Below are 14,221 nucleotides of genomic sequence, written 5' to 3'. Positions count from 1 at the left end.
GATGGTCCTCATTTGCATATCAAGCAGATCCGGGCTGATTCAGTTCAAGATATCAAGGAACATCTTTGCATTAAAGCTGTATCATAGATGTCAAATTTATCAGTTCCAACATTCCCTGGTCTTGTGCCTATTGGCACACACAATCAAAAAAATAACCACAGGAACTTGATATCTGCATTACTCCAGTCCTGCGAACTTTCCAGCATTGTGGCCTTTCTTCGGAAACAATTTCTTCGTCAACATGGGCAGGCATAGACAGAACAGGAACCCATTCATTCAACAGTCAAACACTATTCATTATGGATATTAATAAATAAATACCAAGTCACCAATATCCCTCATGATAATCACAGGAAAATCTACATATCCTACATTGATATCACATGCAGTATATAACATTACACCATGCTAATTGACTCGATCCCTTAAACAGATTGTCATTGTCGCTACCAACTAGTCTTGCTCGTCAGCTGCCTTATATAACTGGAATATGGGCGAACCCACTTTAGCAATATGTGACAGTCTGTGCATTGCAAAAGTCCAATCCAGCTGAATTCGACTTCTCCAAAGATCTCATACAATAAAAAAAAATAAAAAAGGATACATTATAGATGTATATATGTCTAATACAGGTGATTCTAATGTACGTTGTGCTCTATATTTGCCAATAAGCATAAAGTGAAACCTTGGACTGTTACCCATAATGCCCTACTCTGCATGATTTTAAACCAGACGTGGAAATTTAGGCCTCATTCATGATTACCGAGAACACATGAGTAAATTAATCACCAACCACGTGCTACAAATGTCTGGCATACACATTAACAATTTCCAGAATGTTGAATTTTCCTTGTTGGTCATTCTGCCTTCTTACCCCTGTATAATAGGTGCTGCAAGAGACCTATTATCTGGCTATCCAAAGGCTCAAAAATGTGCCTGAAGATTGAATAGACATGGCCATATCAGACTACGGACAATTAGTTTTTAGAACTTCAGTATGGCTTATATATTGATAGGAACTTCTGCTTCCTTCATTTTCCACTCACTGATTTAATGGTGCAAGTAAGAAGAAACAAGAAAACAAAAAGTAACTCAGCAATATGGTGAATTTATGCAAAACAACCACATGTGTTCTTCTATTGTCCATGGCAGGCCTTCCCCCATGCAGACTTCTAGCTGATATCTATGTGCATTTAAATGGGGCACTGTCATCTTGCTTCAAATAATCTACCACACCTCGCAAAAAATCCCGCTAAGCAGTGTCTAAGATCTATCAATAAAATGTGCAAGATGAACGCTACGAATGTAGTCCAATTGCCACCACAATATTGGGCTGCTGCTACTTCTCCAGGGTCCCAAATTTGGATATGTAATTTCACCTCATTATGGATCCTGGAAATAAAAATCAAGAGCAGTATCATTATTCTTAGCAGTCAATACCTTTCTACACCTACATGTAACTTCACTAATATGCCTAGGTTCAGACCAGGCGGTAATTTAACTCCATCCTAGCTGGGGGGTATTTGTAAACCACACAAAAACAAAATAAAAACAAACAAAAAAACATGGCTTCTTAGTGTAACTATAATTCTTTGAAACACATTCCCCCATTTGGTACCATACTACACTGGTACCATACTAACTAGAAAATGACCAATCTGGTAAACAACTTTAAAGTTTAGTGCCTACCCAAGCAGTAGGTCTGTATATATAAAACAAAAATTACAAAATACTTTTAAAAAAAATTGTTAATTTAAAAATGTTAACAAGGAAAACAAATGCACAGGTAGAAAAAAAAATCACATAGAAAAAAAATCTAAAATTCTGTTGGCCCTTAACACATCGCACACAGACAGACAGACAGATACTACCACCAATTCCCAACTCAACTTTTGTTCTGGTGTGTGAACAAAGACATCTTCCTGTGAGGTCCATTGAAAGAGCAAATGCTATTTACACCTAAAACACAAAAGGTCATGGGGGGGGGGGGGGGACAAAAAATACATTCACATCACAAAGGTACAGTATACATGACTGTTTTAACCAACAAATGCCCGACTGTTATTTAATTGTTTGCAAACAATTACTAATTATTGAGCTCATAATACCACGTGGTGACTATGAAGACCTTTTTAAATTGATCTAACTAATGCTTAACTAAATGTAGTCAGGACCACTCCACCTAAAACCTGTGAACAAAACAAAAACATTAGTGTTTGGCCAGCTTGACTAAGCTGCCTTTAGTGGCTCCTGAAAAAGAAACACAAAGACAATTATTACACACAATTATCATTATAGTCAAATCCTTATTCTCTAAGCCTTGTCCTGTTATCTGTACGGCTAGAATATAAGTCCCATATTCTTCCTAAACTAAGCAGGCATTGCTCACAAAGTTTGCCATATTTGTTATGAAAAATGGTAATGCTATTTGGGACCAACTGCATACCAGCCAAAATGGAAGATTAGCCCAGGGTGCAAACATTGGTATGCTCGTCCCCCATGGCTGTTGGCTATTCGGAGGGCTGGGGCCATTGTTAGCTGAAATCTCCTCCTTTTGCCCCTCAGCATTTCCTGACGCCCCAAGGCTGTTATCCATTACATCAGGCTCCTGTGGTATGCTTTCCTTGTCCTGGGTGGATATACTTTTATCATCCAGTATCAGGCTGGAAATATCGGGGGTTCTACAAAATCTCTGAATGTGCCCTGGTCTGTGACATTTGTAACACCTGATGAATTTCTTCCTTCTTGGACCTCTGTTCACTACTGATATATCTGCATCTGATCTATAGCCATCACTGGATTCTTCACACCAGTCTCTAAGTGTATTGATAAAGCTCTGGTATGAATTGGCATTTCTGAGGGCAATCCTATTAGGATAGTTCACATAACATATATTGGCCATTGAGTATATGAAGCTTGAATCATCAGCAGACATACCAGGACAGTTATACACACGTTTGTACAGTGAAAGATATTGGTTACAGAACAATATAGGGTCATCTCCTCTTCTAAATATCATTCTTTGTAACGCATTTATCCCTCTATCATCACGACTCTTTAACACACGCTGCAGTTCTTTCATCCTTCCCTCTGCATCTAAGTTATCATTCTCATATGCAGATACCTGGGCTGCTAGAGGTGCTGGTACCCAAGCCTTTAGAAGAGAGCATGCATCTTTATCACTCAAAGTGTATTTCTGTACAATAGCCTCAAATTTTTTAGACAGGCACACGGGTGACTCCAGTGTATTAAACTCACCCAGAATCTGGCACAATGTAAGTTTTTTATTAATTGTGAGTACACTAGTGCCCTCCCCTATATATCCAGGAGCATTTGTTAATGCCACCTCATTGGATGTATTCACATCAGTGACAATACAGATATTGGCTGATGGACACTTTTTCTTCCGTTCATTGAGGAATAATATCCATTGCTCCTTTCTAAGTAGCTGGGAGTTTGACACTTTCAATTTCCTCCCCAAAGTTTGCATTGCATTGTTCCAATTGTTCTTGGAGCTCACAATTTGTTTCAGATAAATTGCACACTGTAGCCCTCAAGTCATTAATTTCAACACTGGAGGCAGTTGCAATGCTCCTAAGATTATCTCCAACTTTCTCTCCAAGTTGACTCCTTTCTGCTCTCCATTGCTCCCCCATTTGCTCAGAAATTTCTGTGATTCTGAGCAATACCGCAATTTCGTTAGCCAATTTCTCCTTGTTAGCTTTTTTTGTAAGCGGTCTACTCTGCAGCTCGTCATTATGTTGCTAAAAACTGAGACAACAACGCATTAACTTGACTCTTAAGAGGTTCATCTGCACAGGAATGATACTTGGCAGAGGCATATTTCTTAACATAACTATAGGCCAGTTCCATTTCGCCAATGTACACTCAACACAATATCCAACTATTAATATAAAAGCTATTGTACTGCCAATACACACTCACAAGAGAACAAGACAAAGAACCAAACTTTTCAGTGTTCCCACAATGTCTTTACATATATGCACACACTCAGTCTGAACTCAAGTCAAGATTACAAACAAACACAAATTGTTCCTCTACAGAGAATCCACACTTTCCTCTGCTTTAACCCTTATTAACATACAGCATTCAATACTTTATCCACTATTACAACTCCACATACACTCAAGTACAACAAACAATTAGAACTTTTGCATATCCAATGAATAACTCACCACACTTTCAATCCTTCTACGAAGTCCAAGATCCAGCTGACTTCACCACGGAATCTGTGCAACAGGTCTGGTCTGTTCTTTCAGCAATTTGAATTAGAGCAATTCCGTCTTATAGGTGCTATGTGGATTTAGGAATTCCCACACTCTTTCTGGGGTGCCAAATGTAGAATGTGCTCTGTTTTGCTGGTGCCTTAAATAACTGAAGAACAACCGTATCTTAACTCAGTGTTGGATGTATTTACAAATAGGGATATATCTACATTCTAAATACAATTAAGGGAATGGGAGAGGGGATTGGAGGGGGTCAGGAACCTTGAGCTAGCTACACCATTCTCTCTCTCAGTCACACATGCCATGGGCTTTTCTTCTGTACTCAGAACACTCCTCTCCAGCAGGTCTCAGCGAATCACATCCTTGATTGTAGAGTCCAGGAAGACTTGTCTTGTCCCAGAGGTCACCAAGGTCACCATTGCTCTTACTTGTGAGTTAGGTTAGTGCAGGTAATTACACAGGAAGAAACAGGGGCGTAACTAGAAGTGACTGGGCCCCACAGCAAATTTTTGTAAGGGCCCCCCTCAGCGCGCTTCGACCATAAGGGCATATGGTCGTGTGCATGGGCCCTTATTCATTTTTTTTTTGTTTGGTGTGTGCGTGTGAGTGTTGGGGAGGAGTGGGGGGGGGGGGTTTATGGTCACCAAAACCATGTTTTTAGTATTTTTTTATATTTTAAAAGGGAAGACTTTTTTGTTTTGTTTATTTATTTATCTTTATATAAAACATTGGCAAGGGGGGTGATAATGTCTTTAGCTTGCAGTACATGGCAGCCTCCCCTTTCTGCCCGCAGTTCTGCCATGTACTAGTGGTTATTATGGCACATATAAGCGCACACCCTCTGCATATATAAGAGCAATAAAATAAGCAGTAGTAGATGGCAGAACAGCAAGCAGGGGGGCACAGGTCAGGGCGGCACAGACAAGGGCCGGAGGGAGGGGGGCACAGACAAGGGCCGGAGGGAGGGGGGCACAGACAAGGGCCGGGGGGGGGGCGCAGATAAGGGCCAGGGGCTGCACTGAAAGGGCCAGGGAGGTGCACACAGGGGCCAGTACGCAGACAAAGGCAGGGGGCACAGATAAGGGCCAGGGGCCAGGGAGGCGCAGACAATGGCTAGAAATGTATGGGCCCCAGCCCCAGCCAGAGCAAATTTATGAATGCCCAGAGCAACTTCCCCATAACCCCTCCCTCAGCAGCGGCTTGTAAGACTCCTACACTCTCCACACAACGTCGGATGTCCCACTCACTCAGTATGTATGCCCCTTAGTACCCCCAAACAGTAGTTATGCTCCATTATTTCCCCTTTACAGTAGTTATGCTCCCAGGCCCAGCATCCCTTATTGCCCCCACGCCACACAGTAAAATGTTATTATTATTCCCCATTAGTGTCCACACACTAGTTATGCCAATCAATGAATGCCCATTGCCCCTTTATTGCCCCAGCCCCCACAGAGTAGCCATATTCCATTAGTACCCAACCTCAGTCAGTCACAAAGACAAAGTAGTTACAAGTTCAACTTACTAGCTACCACACTCTGGCTCTGGGCTGGCTGGGCGCTGGACTGCTGGTGCTGGACCTGACATGGATGTGGTGCTGCTCTCAGTGCTCTGCCTCTTCTTCTCTACTGCTGCCGCCTGCGCAGCTCCTCCTGTCCTCCTGGCTGCTTCGGGGCCGCAGACTTCGCTGCGCAGACAAGGGGCCCGGCGCCCAGCGTGTGTGTGAAAGTTTATTTTCAACTTGATTAATGATTCGATTCTCATTCTTCACAGCAGGCGCAGCGGCGGCCGCCCCCCCCCCCCCCAATGTGATCGGATCGGATCATGATCTTTCAATCATCTTTCTATTCTTACTGTCTCCAGTCTCCTGAAGTCTGCGCAGCGCGCAGACTGTATTAAGCCCGCCCACATACTGATGGTTAAGAGCAGAGCAGGGAGCGGCAGGCGGCAGCAGTAAGTGACAGGAGGCGCAGACTTCAGGAGACTGGAGACAGTAAGAATAGAAAGATGAAAGATCATGATCCGATCCGATCACATGGGGGGGGGGGGGGGCCCGGCCGCCGCCGCCGCTGCGCCTGCTGTGCCTGCTGTGAAGAATGAGAATCGAATCATTAATCAAGTTGAAAATAAACTTTCACACACACGCTGGGCGCCGGGCCCCTTGGCAGCCCGGGCCCCGAAGCAGCCGCTTCCCCTGCTTCCCTGGTAGTTACGCCACTGGGAAGAAAGTTGTATCATATACCCCTGCCCCCATCCCAGCATATATGTCCTTGCTGACACAGGTGTGGGCAGTAAATACCAGCAGGGGGTCGGGCTTTCCCCAGGATGTGACAGTCCTGGCAGATCTTCCTTTCATCAGTGTCCTGCCCCAAGAACCCTTTGATGGCCCTCATTTGCAAATCAAGCAGATCCGTCCTGATTCAGTTCAAGATATCAAGGAACATCTTTGCATTAAAGCTGTATCATAGATGTCAAATTTATCAGTTCCAACAGCAGAGAATCAGGCTTCAAGTCATAGCAAAGAATCAGGCTTCATGTCTTAGCAGAGAATCAGGCTTCACGTCACCCAACACTGGAACAGGCCATTGTCAGATATTTAGGCCCCGGCACCCAGACAGAGGAGAGAGGTCCCGTAACAGAGAATCTGGCTTCATGTCAGCAGAGAATCAGTCTTCATGTCATAGCAGAGAATCATGCTTCACGTCACCCAACACTGGAACAGTCCATTGTCATATATTTAGGCCCCGGCACCCAGACAGAGGAGAGAGGTCCCATAGCAGAGAATCAGGCTTCATGTCATAGCAGACAATCAGGCTTCATGTCACCCACCACTGGAACAGGCCACTGTCAGATATTTTTAGACCCCGGCACCCAGAGGAGAGAGGTCCCATAGCAGAGATTCAGGCTTCATGTCATAGCAGAGAATCAGGCTTCATGTCACCCAACACTGGAACAGGCCACTGTCAGATATTTTTAGGCCCCGGCACCCAGTGTCACGGCCTATGGTATGTTGTGTGACACTTTCCTTCACTTGGTTGCCCGTGGCCACGTGTGGTGGCAGTGTCTCAGCCCTATGGCTGATCCCCAGGACATGATTGCCACACATGCCGTTGCCCGCGGCAACAGGTGAAGTGTGTTTGTTTATGTGTGTATTCCCCTTTAAGTGGCCGTCTTCCCTTGCCTTGTGTTTGAAGGGTTAATTCCCTTCTGTGTGTGTGAACACTGGGTGTGTCTGTGTGGGTGTGACTACTTGGGCCTATAAAGCCTCAGTGAATAGTGCAGTTCAGAGGGGTACTTCAGCCATGGTTAGCTGGAGCATCCTCCTGTGTATTCCATCTGCCAGTGGGGGCCACCCTTGTGGTCATAAGTTTATGTGTGATGTTTACTTGATGTTTTCCTTTGTTATTCGGTGCAGCTATGGATCTGGGTTCCTGTGTGTGGATGTGTGTGTGCTGAGTTCATTTTGTATTGTGTGGACTTCAGCTTGCCAGCACAGGGATCCAGTCAGCAAGGCTGTGGCAGGTGGCTGGAACTAGTGCAGTTCACCTGCCATATCCAAAGGACTGTTTGTGTTCCCCTTTTCCCTGCAGCTTGGCCAGTGAGACTCCTGTTCCTCCGTGTCCAGAAGGAACAGGTCGTCTTACCCTACTCCTAGTTCAGGGACCGGCGGAGGGTGAGTAGGGATCCGAGGTTCCTGAGCATGGGCCCTCCTACCTTCAAGGTCGGCTCATGCAGCTAGGAGTTAGGGTCGGATTAGGGATGCGTTAGGAGGTGACCTGCTCCCTAATTCTCTCGTCCTGGCCGAGCAGCCGTTAACATCTTCTGGCATCGCACGGCTGAGGGTTTTCCTCATCCTCAGCCGTGACACCCAGACAGAGGAGAGGTTCATTCAACTTTGGGTTGCCCCGCAATATAATGGTAAAATGAAAATAAAAAAAGGATTGAATGAGGAAGTGCCCTGGAGTACAATAATATATTGTTAAGGGTAGGTAGTTATTAATGTCTAATCTGCACAAGGGATGGACAAGTTCTGTGGGATCCATGCTTGGTTCATTTTTATGAACGTCAGCTTGTCCACATTGGCTGTAGACAGGCGGCTGCGTTTGTCTGTAATGACGCCCCCTGCCATGCTGAATACACGTTCAGACAAAACGCTGGCCGCCGAGCAGGCCAGCACCTCCAAGGCATAAAAGGCTAGCTCTGGCCACGTGGACAATTTGGAGACCCAGAAGTTGAATGGGGCCGAACCATCAGTCAGTACGTGGAGGGGTGTGCACACGTACTGTTCCACCATGTTAGTGAAATGTTGCCTCCTGCTAACACGTTCCGTATCAGGTGGTGGTGCGGTTAGCTGTGGCGTGGTGACAAAACTTTTCCACATCTCTGCCATGCTAACCCTGCCCTCAGAGGAGCTGGCCGTGACACAGCTGCGTTGGCGACCTCTTGCTCCTCCTCTGCCTTCGCCTTGGGCTTCCACTTGTTCCCCTGTGACATTTGGGAATGCTCTCAGTAGCGCGTCTACCAACGTGCGCTTGTACTCGCGCATCTTCCTATCACGCTCCAGTGCAGGAAGTAAAGTGGGCACATTGTCTTTGTACCATGGATCCAGCAGGGTGGCAACCCAGTAGTCCGCACACGTTAAAATGTGGGCAACTCTGCTGTCGTTGTGCAGGCACTGCAGCATGTAGTCGCTCATGTGTGCCAGGCTGCCCAGAGGTAAGGACAAGCTGTCCTCTGTGGGAGGCGTATCGTCATCGTCCTGCGTTTCCCCCAGCCACGCACCAGTGATTGGCCCGAGCTGCGTTGGGTGCCACCCCGCTGTGAACATGCTTCATCCTCATCCTCCTCCACCTCCTCCTCATCCTCGTCCTCCAGTAGTGGGCCCTGGCTGGCCACATTTGTACCTGGCCTCTGCTGTTGCAAAAAACCTCCCTCTGAGTCACTTCTAAGAGACCGGCCTGAAAGTGCTCAAAATTACCCCTCTTCCTCCTCCTCCTGGGCCACCTCCTCTTCCATCATCGCCCTAAGTGTTTTCTCAAGGAGACATAGAAGTGGTATTGTAACGCTGATAACGGCGTCATCGCCAGTGGCCATGTTGGTGGAGTACTCGAAACAGCGCAACAGGGCACACAGGTCTCGCATGGAGGCCCAGTCATTGGTGGTGAAGTGGTGCTGTTCCGCAGTGCGACTGACCCGTGCGTGCTGCAGCTAAAACTTCACTATGGCCTGCTGCTGCTCGCACAGTCTGTCCAGCATGTGCAAGGTGGAGTTCCACCTAGTGGGCACGTCGCATATGAGGCTGTGAGCGGGAAGGCCGAAGTTTCGCTGTAGCGCAGACAGGCGAGCAGCTGCAGGATGTGAACGCCGGAAGCGCGCACAGGCGGCCCGCACTTTATGCAGCAGCTCTGACATGTTGGGGTAGTTGTGAATGAACTTCTGCACCACCAAATTCAGCACATGAGCCAGGCAAGGGATGTGCGTCAAACCGGCTAGTCCCAGAGCTGCAACGAGATTTCACCCATTATCGCACACCACCAGGCCAGGCTTGAGGCTCACCGGCAGCAACCACTCGTCGGTCTGTTGTTCAATACCCCGCCACAACTCCTGTGCGGTGTGGGACCTGTCCCCCAAACATATGAGTTTCAGAATGGCCTGCTGGCGTTTACCCCGGGCTGTGCTGAAGTTGGTGGTGAAGGTGTGTGGCTGACTGGATGAGCAGGTGGAAGAAGAGGAGGAGGAACCGAGTAGGAGGAGGAGGCAAAGAATGTTGCCCTGTGATCCTTGGCGGCTGAAGGACGTGCGCCAAACAGCTCTCCGCCTGGGGCCCAGCCGCCACTACATTTACCCAGTGTGCAGTTAGGGAGATATAGCGTCCCTGGCCGTGCTTACTGGTCCACGTATCTGTGGTTAGGTGGACCTTGCACAGATGGCGTTGCGCAGTGCACACTTGATTTTATCGGATACTTGGTTGTGCAGGGAAGGCACAGCTCTCTTGGAGTAGTAGTGGCGGCTGGGAACAACATACTGTGGGACAGCAAGCGACATGAGCTGTTTGAAGCGGTCTGTGTCCACCAGCCTGAATGACAGCATTGTATAGGCCAGTAGTTTAGAAATGCTGGCATTCAGGGCCAGGGATCGAGGGTGGCTAGGTGGGAATTTACGCTTTCTCTCAAATGTTTGTGAGATGGAGAGCTGAACGCTGTCGTGTGACATGGTTGAGATGCTTGGTGACAGAGGTGGTGGTGTTGGTGGTACATACTCTGTTTGCTGGGCAGCAGGTGCCAACGTTCCTCCAGAGGCGAAGGAAGAGGCCGAGGCGGCAGCAGCAGAAGAGGTAGCAGGGGGAGTCTGAGTGAGTTCCTTGTTTTTAAGGTGTTTACTCCACTGCAGTTCATGCTTTGCATGCAGGTTGTGCTAAGGTTCAGAACGTTAATGCCTCGCTTCAGGCTCTGATGGCACAGCATGCAAACCACTCCGGTCTTGCCATCAGCACATTGTTTGAAGAACTGCCATGCCAGGGAACTCCTTGAAGCTGCCTTTGGGGTGCTCGGTCCCAGATGGCGGCGGTCAGTAGCAGGCGGAGTCTCTTGGCGGCGGGTGTTCTGCTTTTGCCCACTGCTCCCTCTTTTGCTACGCTGTTGGCTCGGTCTCACCACTGCCTCTTCCTCCGAACTGTGAAAGTCAGTGGCACGACCTTCATTCCATGTGGGGTCTAGGAACTCATCGTCCCCTGCATAGTCTTCCACTCAGTTTTCCTCCCTGACCTCCTGTTCAGTCTGCACACTGCAGAAAGACGCAGCAGTTGGCACCTGTGTTTCATCATCAGAGACGTGCTGAGGTGGTATTACCATGTCCTCATCATCAAGAAACATAAGTGGTTGTGCGTCAGTGCATTCGATGTCTTCCACCGCTGGGGAAGGGCTAGGTGGATGCCCTTGGGAAACCCTGCCAGCAGAGTCTTCAAACAGCATAAGAGACTGCTGCATAACTTGAGGCTCAGACAGTTTCCCTGATATGCATGGGGGTGATGTGACAGACTGATGGGCTTGGTTTTCAGGCACCATCTGTGAGCTTTCTGCAGAAGACTGGGTGGGAGATAACGTGAACGTGCTGGATCCACTGTCGGCCACCTAATTGACTAATGCCTGTACCTGCTCAGGCCTTACTATCCTTAGAATGGCATTGGGCCCCACCAAATATCGCTGTAAATTCTGGCATCTACTGGGACCTGAGGTAGTTGGTACACTGGGACGTGTGGCTGTGGCAGAACGGCCATGTCCTCTCCCAGAACCAGAGGGTCCACTAACACCACCACGACCATGTCCACGTCCCTTACTAGATGTTTTCCTCATTGTTACCGTTCACAACAATAATAAAAAAAAATTTGGGCCCAATGTATTGAATGCAAATTCAGGCACCTAACACTATCTGGCTATCTATTTAGGTACCGTATTACACTAATACAGGCTCAGCAGTAACCACAGATTTAGCTGAATATAAATTGTAGGCCTAGTATTTAGGCCCTGGATGACAGGTATACGTTTACGGACAGAATTAGACTTGGAAATGCACGGTAGCGTGTAAAGTTATTGAGGATGACCCTATCAGCACCTTCAATGTAATATACCCTTTTATGGATAGTTTTAAACTTGGCCTGCTACAGCAGGAAACCACTGATTTAGGGAATTGTATTTCAACCCAGAAAAAAAAAAAAAAATATGCCATTTGCCAGACAGCAGAAAGGTATTACAATTGGCTAGCCACAGCTGAAACACCAGATTCAGGGTACTGCTATTTTGGCAATTGTATTTCACCCCTCAATAAAATAGTAAGCACAGCCAAGCCCCTGATATAGGATATAGCAAAAAACAAAAAAACATTGGTTCAATGTACTTGGTGGCAGCTTGTGCTGGCGCACCACAAGACACAAAATGGCTGCCGATCACCCCAGAAAAAAGTGACAGAAAAACGCTCTGGGCAGCCTAAAAACAGTGAGCAATTAAATAGCAGAGGTTGAATAATTCACAGCTGTAGATCGATCACTTCATTAAGTGTTTTGGAAGAGTAAATCCCTGCCTAATCTCACCCTAACAGCAGCAGCTGCATCCTATCCCTACACTGATCAGAGCAGAGCGACGTGCGGCGCTACATGACCACAGCTTAAATAGAGGCTGGGTCACATGCTGCACTGGCCAATCACAGCCATGCCAATAGTAGCCATGACTGTGACAGCCTCTTGGGGCAAGTAGTATGACGCTTGTCGATTGGCTGTGGCTTTGCAGCCTTTCAAAAAGCGCCAAGAAAGCGCCGAACACGGACTTTTACGAAAATGTTCGGGTCCGTGTCACGAACACCCCAAAATTCGGTACGAACCCGAACTATACAGTTCGGGTTCGCTCATCCCTATTTATTACTCATATGCATGATATAAATTTGGCAGCAATTTTATAATATTGTACCCTGTCTAACTCTGCTTATAGGTGGCTTTAGAAGTGACCCATAATCCTTAGGGTTCTCTTTTTCAACTATTGATTTATTAAAGTAACTATTTTTAGGCGTCCTTTTGTTTTGAGTAATAGACATTAATGAAAGCCATTATAAAAGGTAATTACAGATCTTTTGACAATCACTGACAGACTAACTCAGGTATACATGCCTAGTTCTAATTAACTAGCAAAAAAAAAAAATTTTATATATATATATATATATATATATATATATATAATATATACACACACACACACACACACACACATACAGCTACACTTTAAATACCAAACTCATAACCAGCACTTGGTGCAAGTATAAACTGACCAGCCATTTTATTAAAAGGGTTTAGCAGGTCTTTGGCTATTAATGGCTTATCCTCAGCATAAGTCAACAATAATCAGATCAGTGGGGGTCCAACAACTGGCACCCCCACTTAGTAACCAACGGAAACTATACAGTGAATGGAAGGCTCTCATTCACTTGCTAGCTGAGGTCAAGTACCCCAGAATAGTCACCATAGAGTGGACGGAGCTTTCTGCTTCTGGCTCCGGCACAAAACTGCTGATCTGATGACCAAGTTATTGTTTTGCTCTCCTTGTGCCAGTTGAACAGGTCTGACCCATCATGGCATAGTTTTCAGGTTTCCTGTGGTATCTGGCACAAAGATGCCATGAGCAGACAAGTCCTGTAAGTTGCAAGGTGAGGTGAGGACTCCATGGATCAGAGTTTGAGCACATACCACAAATGCTCAATGATGTTGAAATCGGGGGAAATTAAGAAGCCATTAACACTTTGAACTCTTTGCCATGTTTCAAAAACCATCCCAGAACAATTTGTGCAGTATGTCTCACTATGAGCCAGAAGTATTGGGTAAAGTGTGGTCGTTTTTGGAGATCAGTGCAAGTTTGATTTAGCATGGCGCACTATCCTGCTGAAGCCACCAACATTAGGGTATAGCATTGCCATAAAGGCAGGTACTTGGGACTGCAACAGGGTTTATGGCACGTGACAAAGTAACATCCATTTGAATGTCACAACCCAACAAAACATTGCTGAGAGCATTAAACTGCCTTCACCGACTTCCCTTTCCCCCCCCCACAGTGAAGACACGGCCACCTTCTTCCCATAGTAGGCACATACAGCTGTGGACAGTGATCAGAAGGCACACTAACCATTAACAGCTATGGAACTGTGCTCTGGCTCCTTTCCATCATAGCCAGCAATCTGTGCTACAGTAGCTCCTCTTCGGGATCTAACTAAATGGGCAATCCTTTGCTCCCTATGCAGGTTGATAAGCCTTGGGCACCCAAGACCCTGTTGCTGCTTCACCGACTGTTCTTCCTTGAAACACTTTTGGCAGGTTTTGACCAGCAAATACTGGGAACACCCTACAAGACCATCCGTTTTGGATATCTTCAGCTCCTGACAGCTCCTCAACTAGTGATTCAATTTGGCCCTTGTTAGAGATTAGTGCCAAGCTGAAAGTG

The 14,221-nt window shown here is 46.6% G+C and overlaps 1 protein-coding gene across 1 annotated transcript; it reads right to left on the bottom strand.

Annotated features, from left to right (window-relative positions):
- Nucleotides 1-1,829: 1,829 nt before the first annotated feature.
- Nucleotides 1,830-3,490, bottom strand: LOC122931520 (posterior protein-like). The gene has a single exon (XM_044285588.1). It carries the CDS (start codon nt 3,488-3,490, stop codon nt 2,366-2,368), a length of 1,125 nt encoding a protein of 374 aa, XP_044141523.1. The 3' UTR covers nt 1,830-2,365.
- Nucleotides 3,491-14,221: the final 10,731 nt, after the last annotated feature.

The sequence above is a fragment of the Bufo gargarizans genome, chromosome 3, assembly GCF_014858855.1.
Source record: "Bufo gargarizans isolate SCDJY-AF-19 chromosome 3, ASM1485885v1, whole genome shotgun sequence".
Classification (NCBI taxonomy): Eukaryota; Metazoa; Chordata; class Amphibia; order Anura; family Bufonidae; genus Bufo; species Bufo gargarizans.
This window is presented reverse-complemented; position numbering and strand designations above follow the sequence as displayed.

Excerpts from the sequence above, each read along its gene's own strand:
- LOC122931520 (XM_044285588.1), bottom strand. The coding sequence starts at position 3,490 with ATGCAAACTTTGGGGAGGAAATTGAAAGTGTCAAACTCCCAGCTACTT.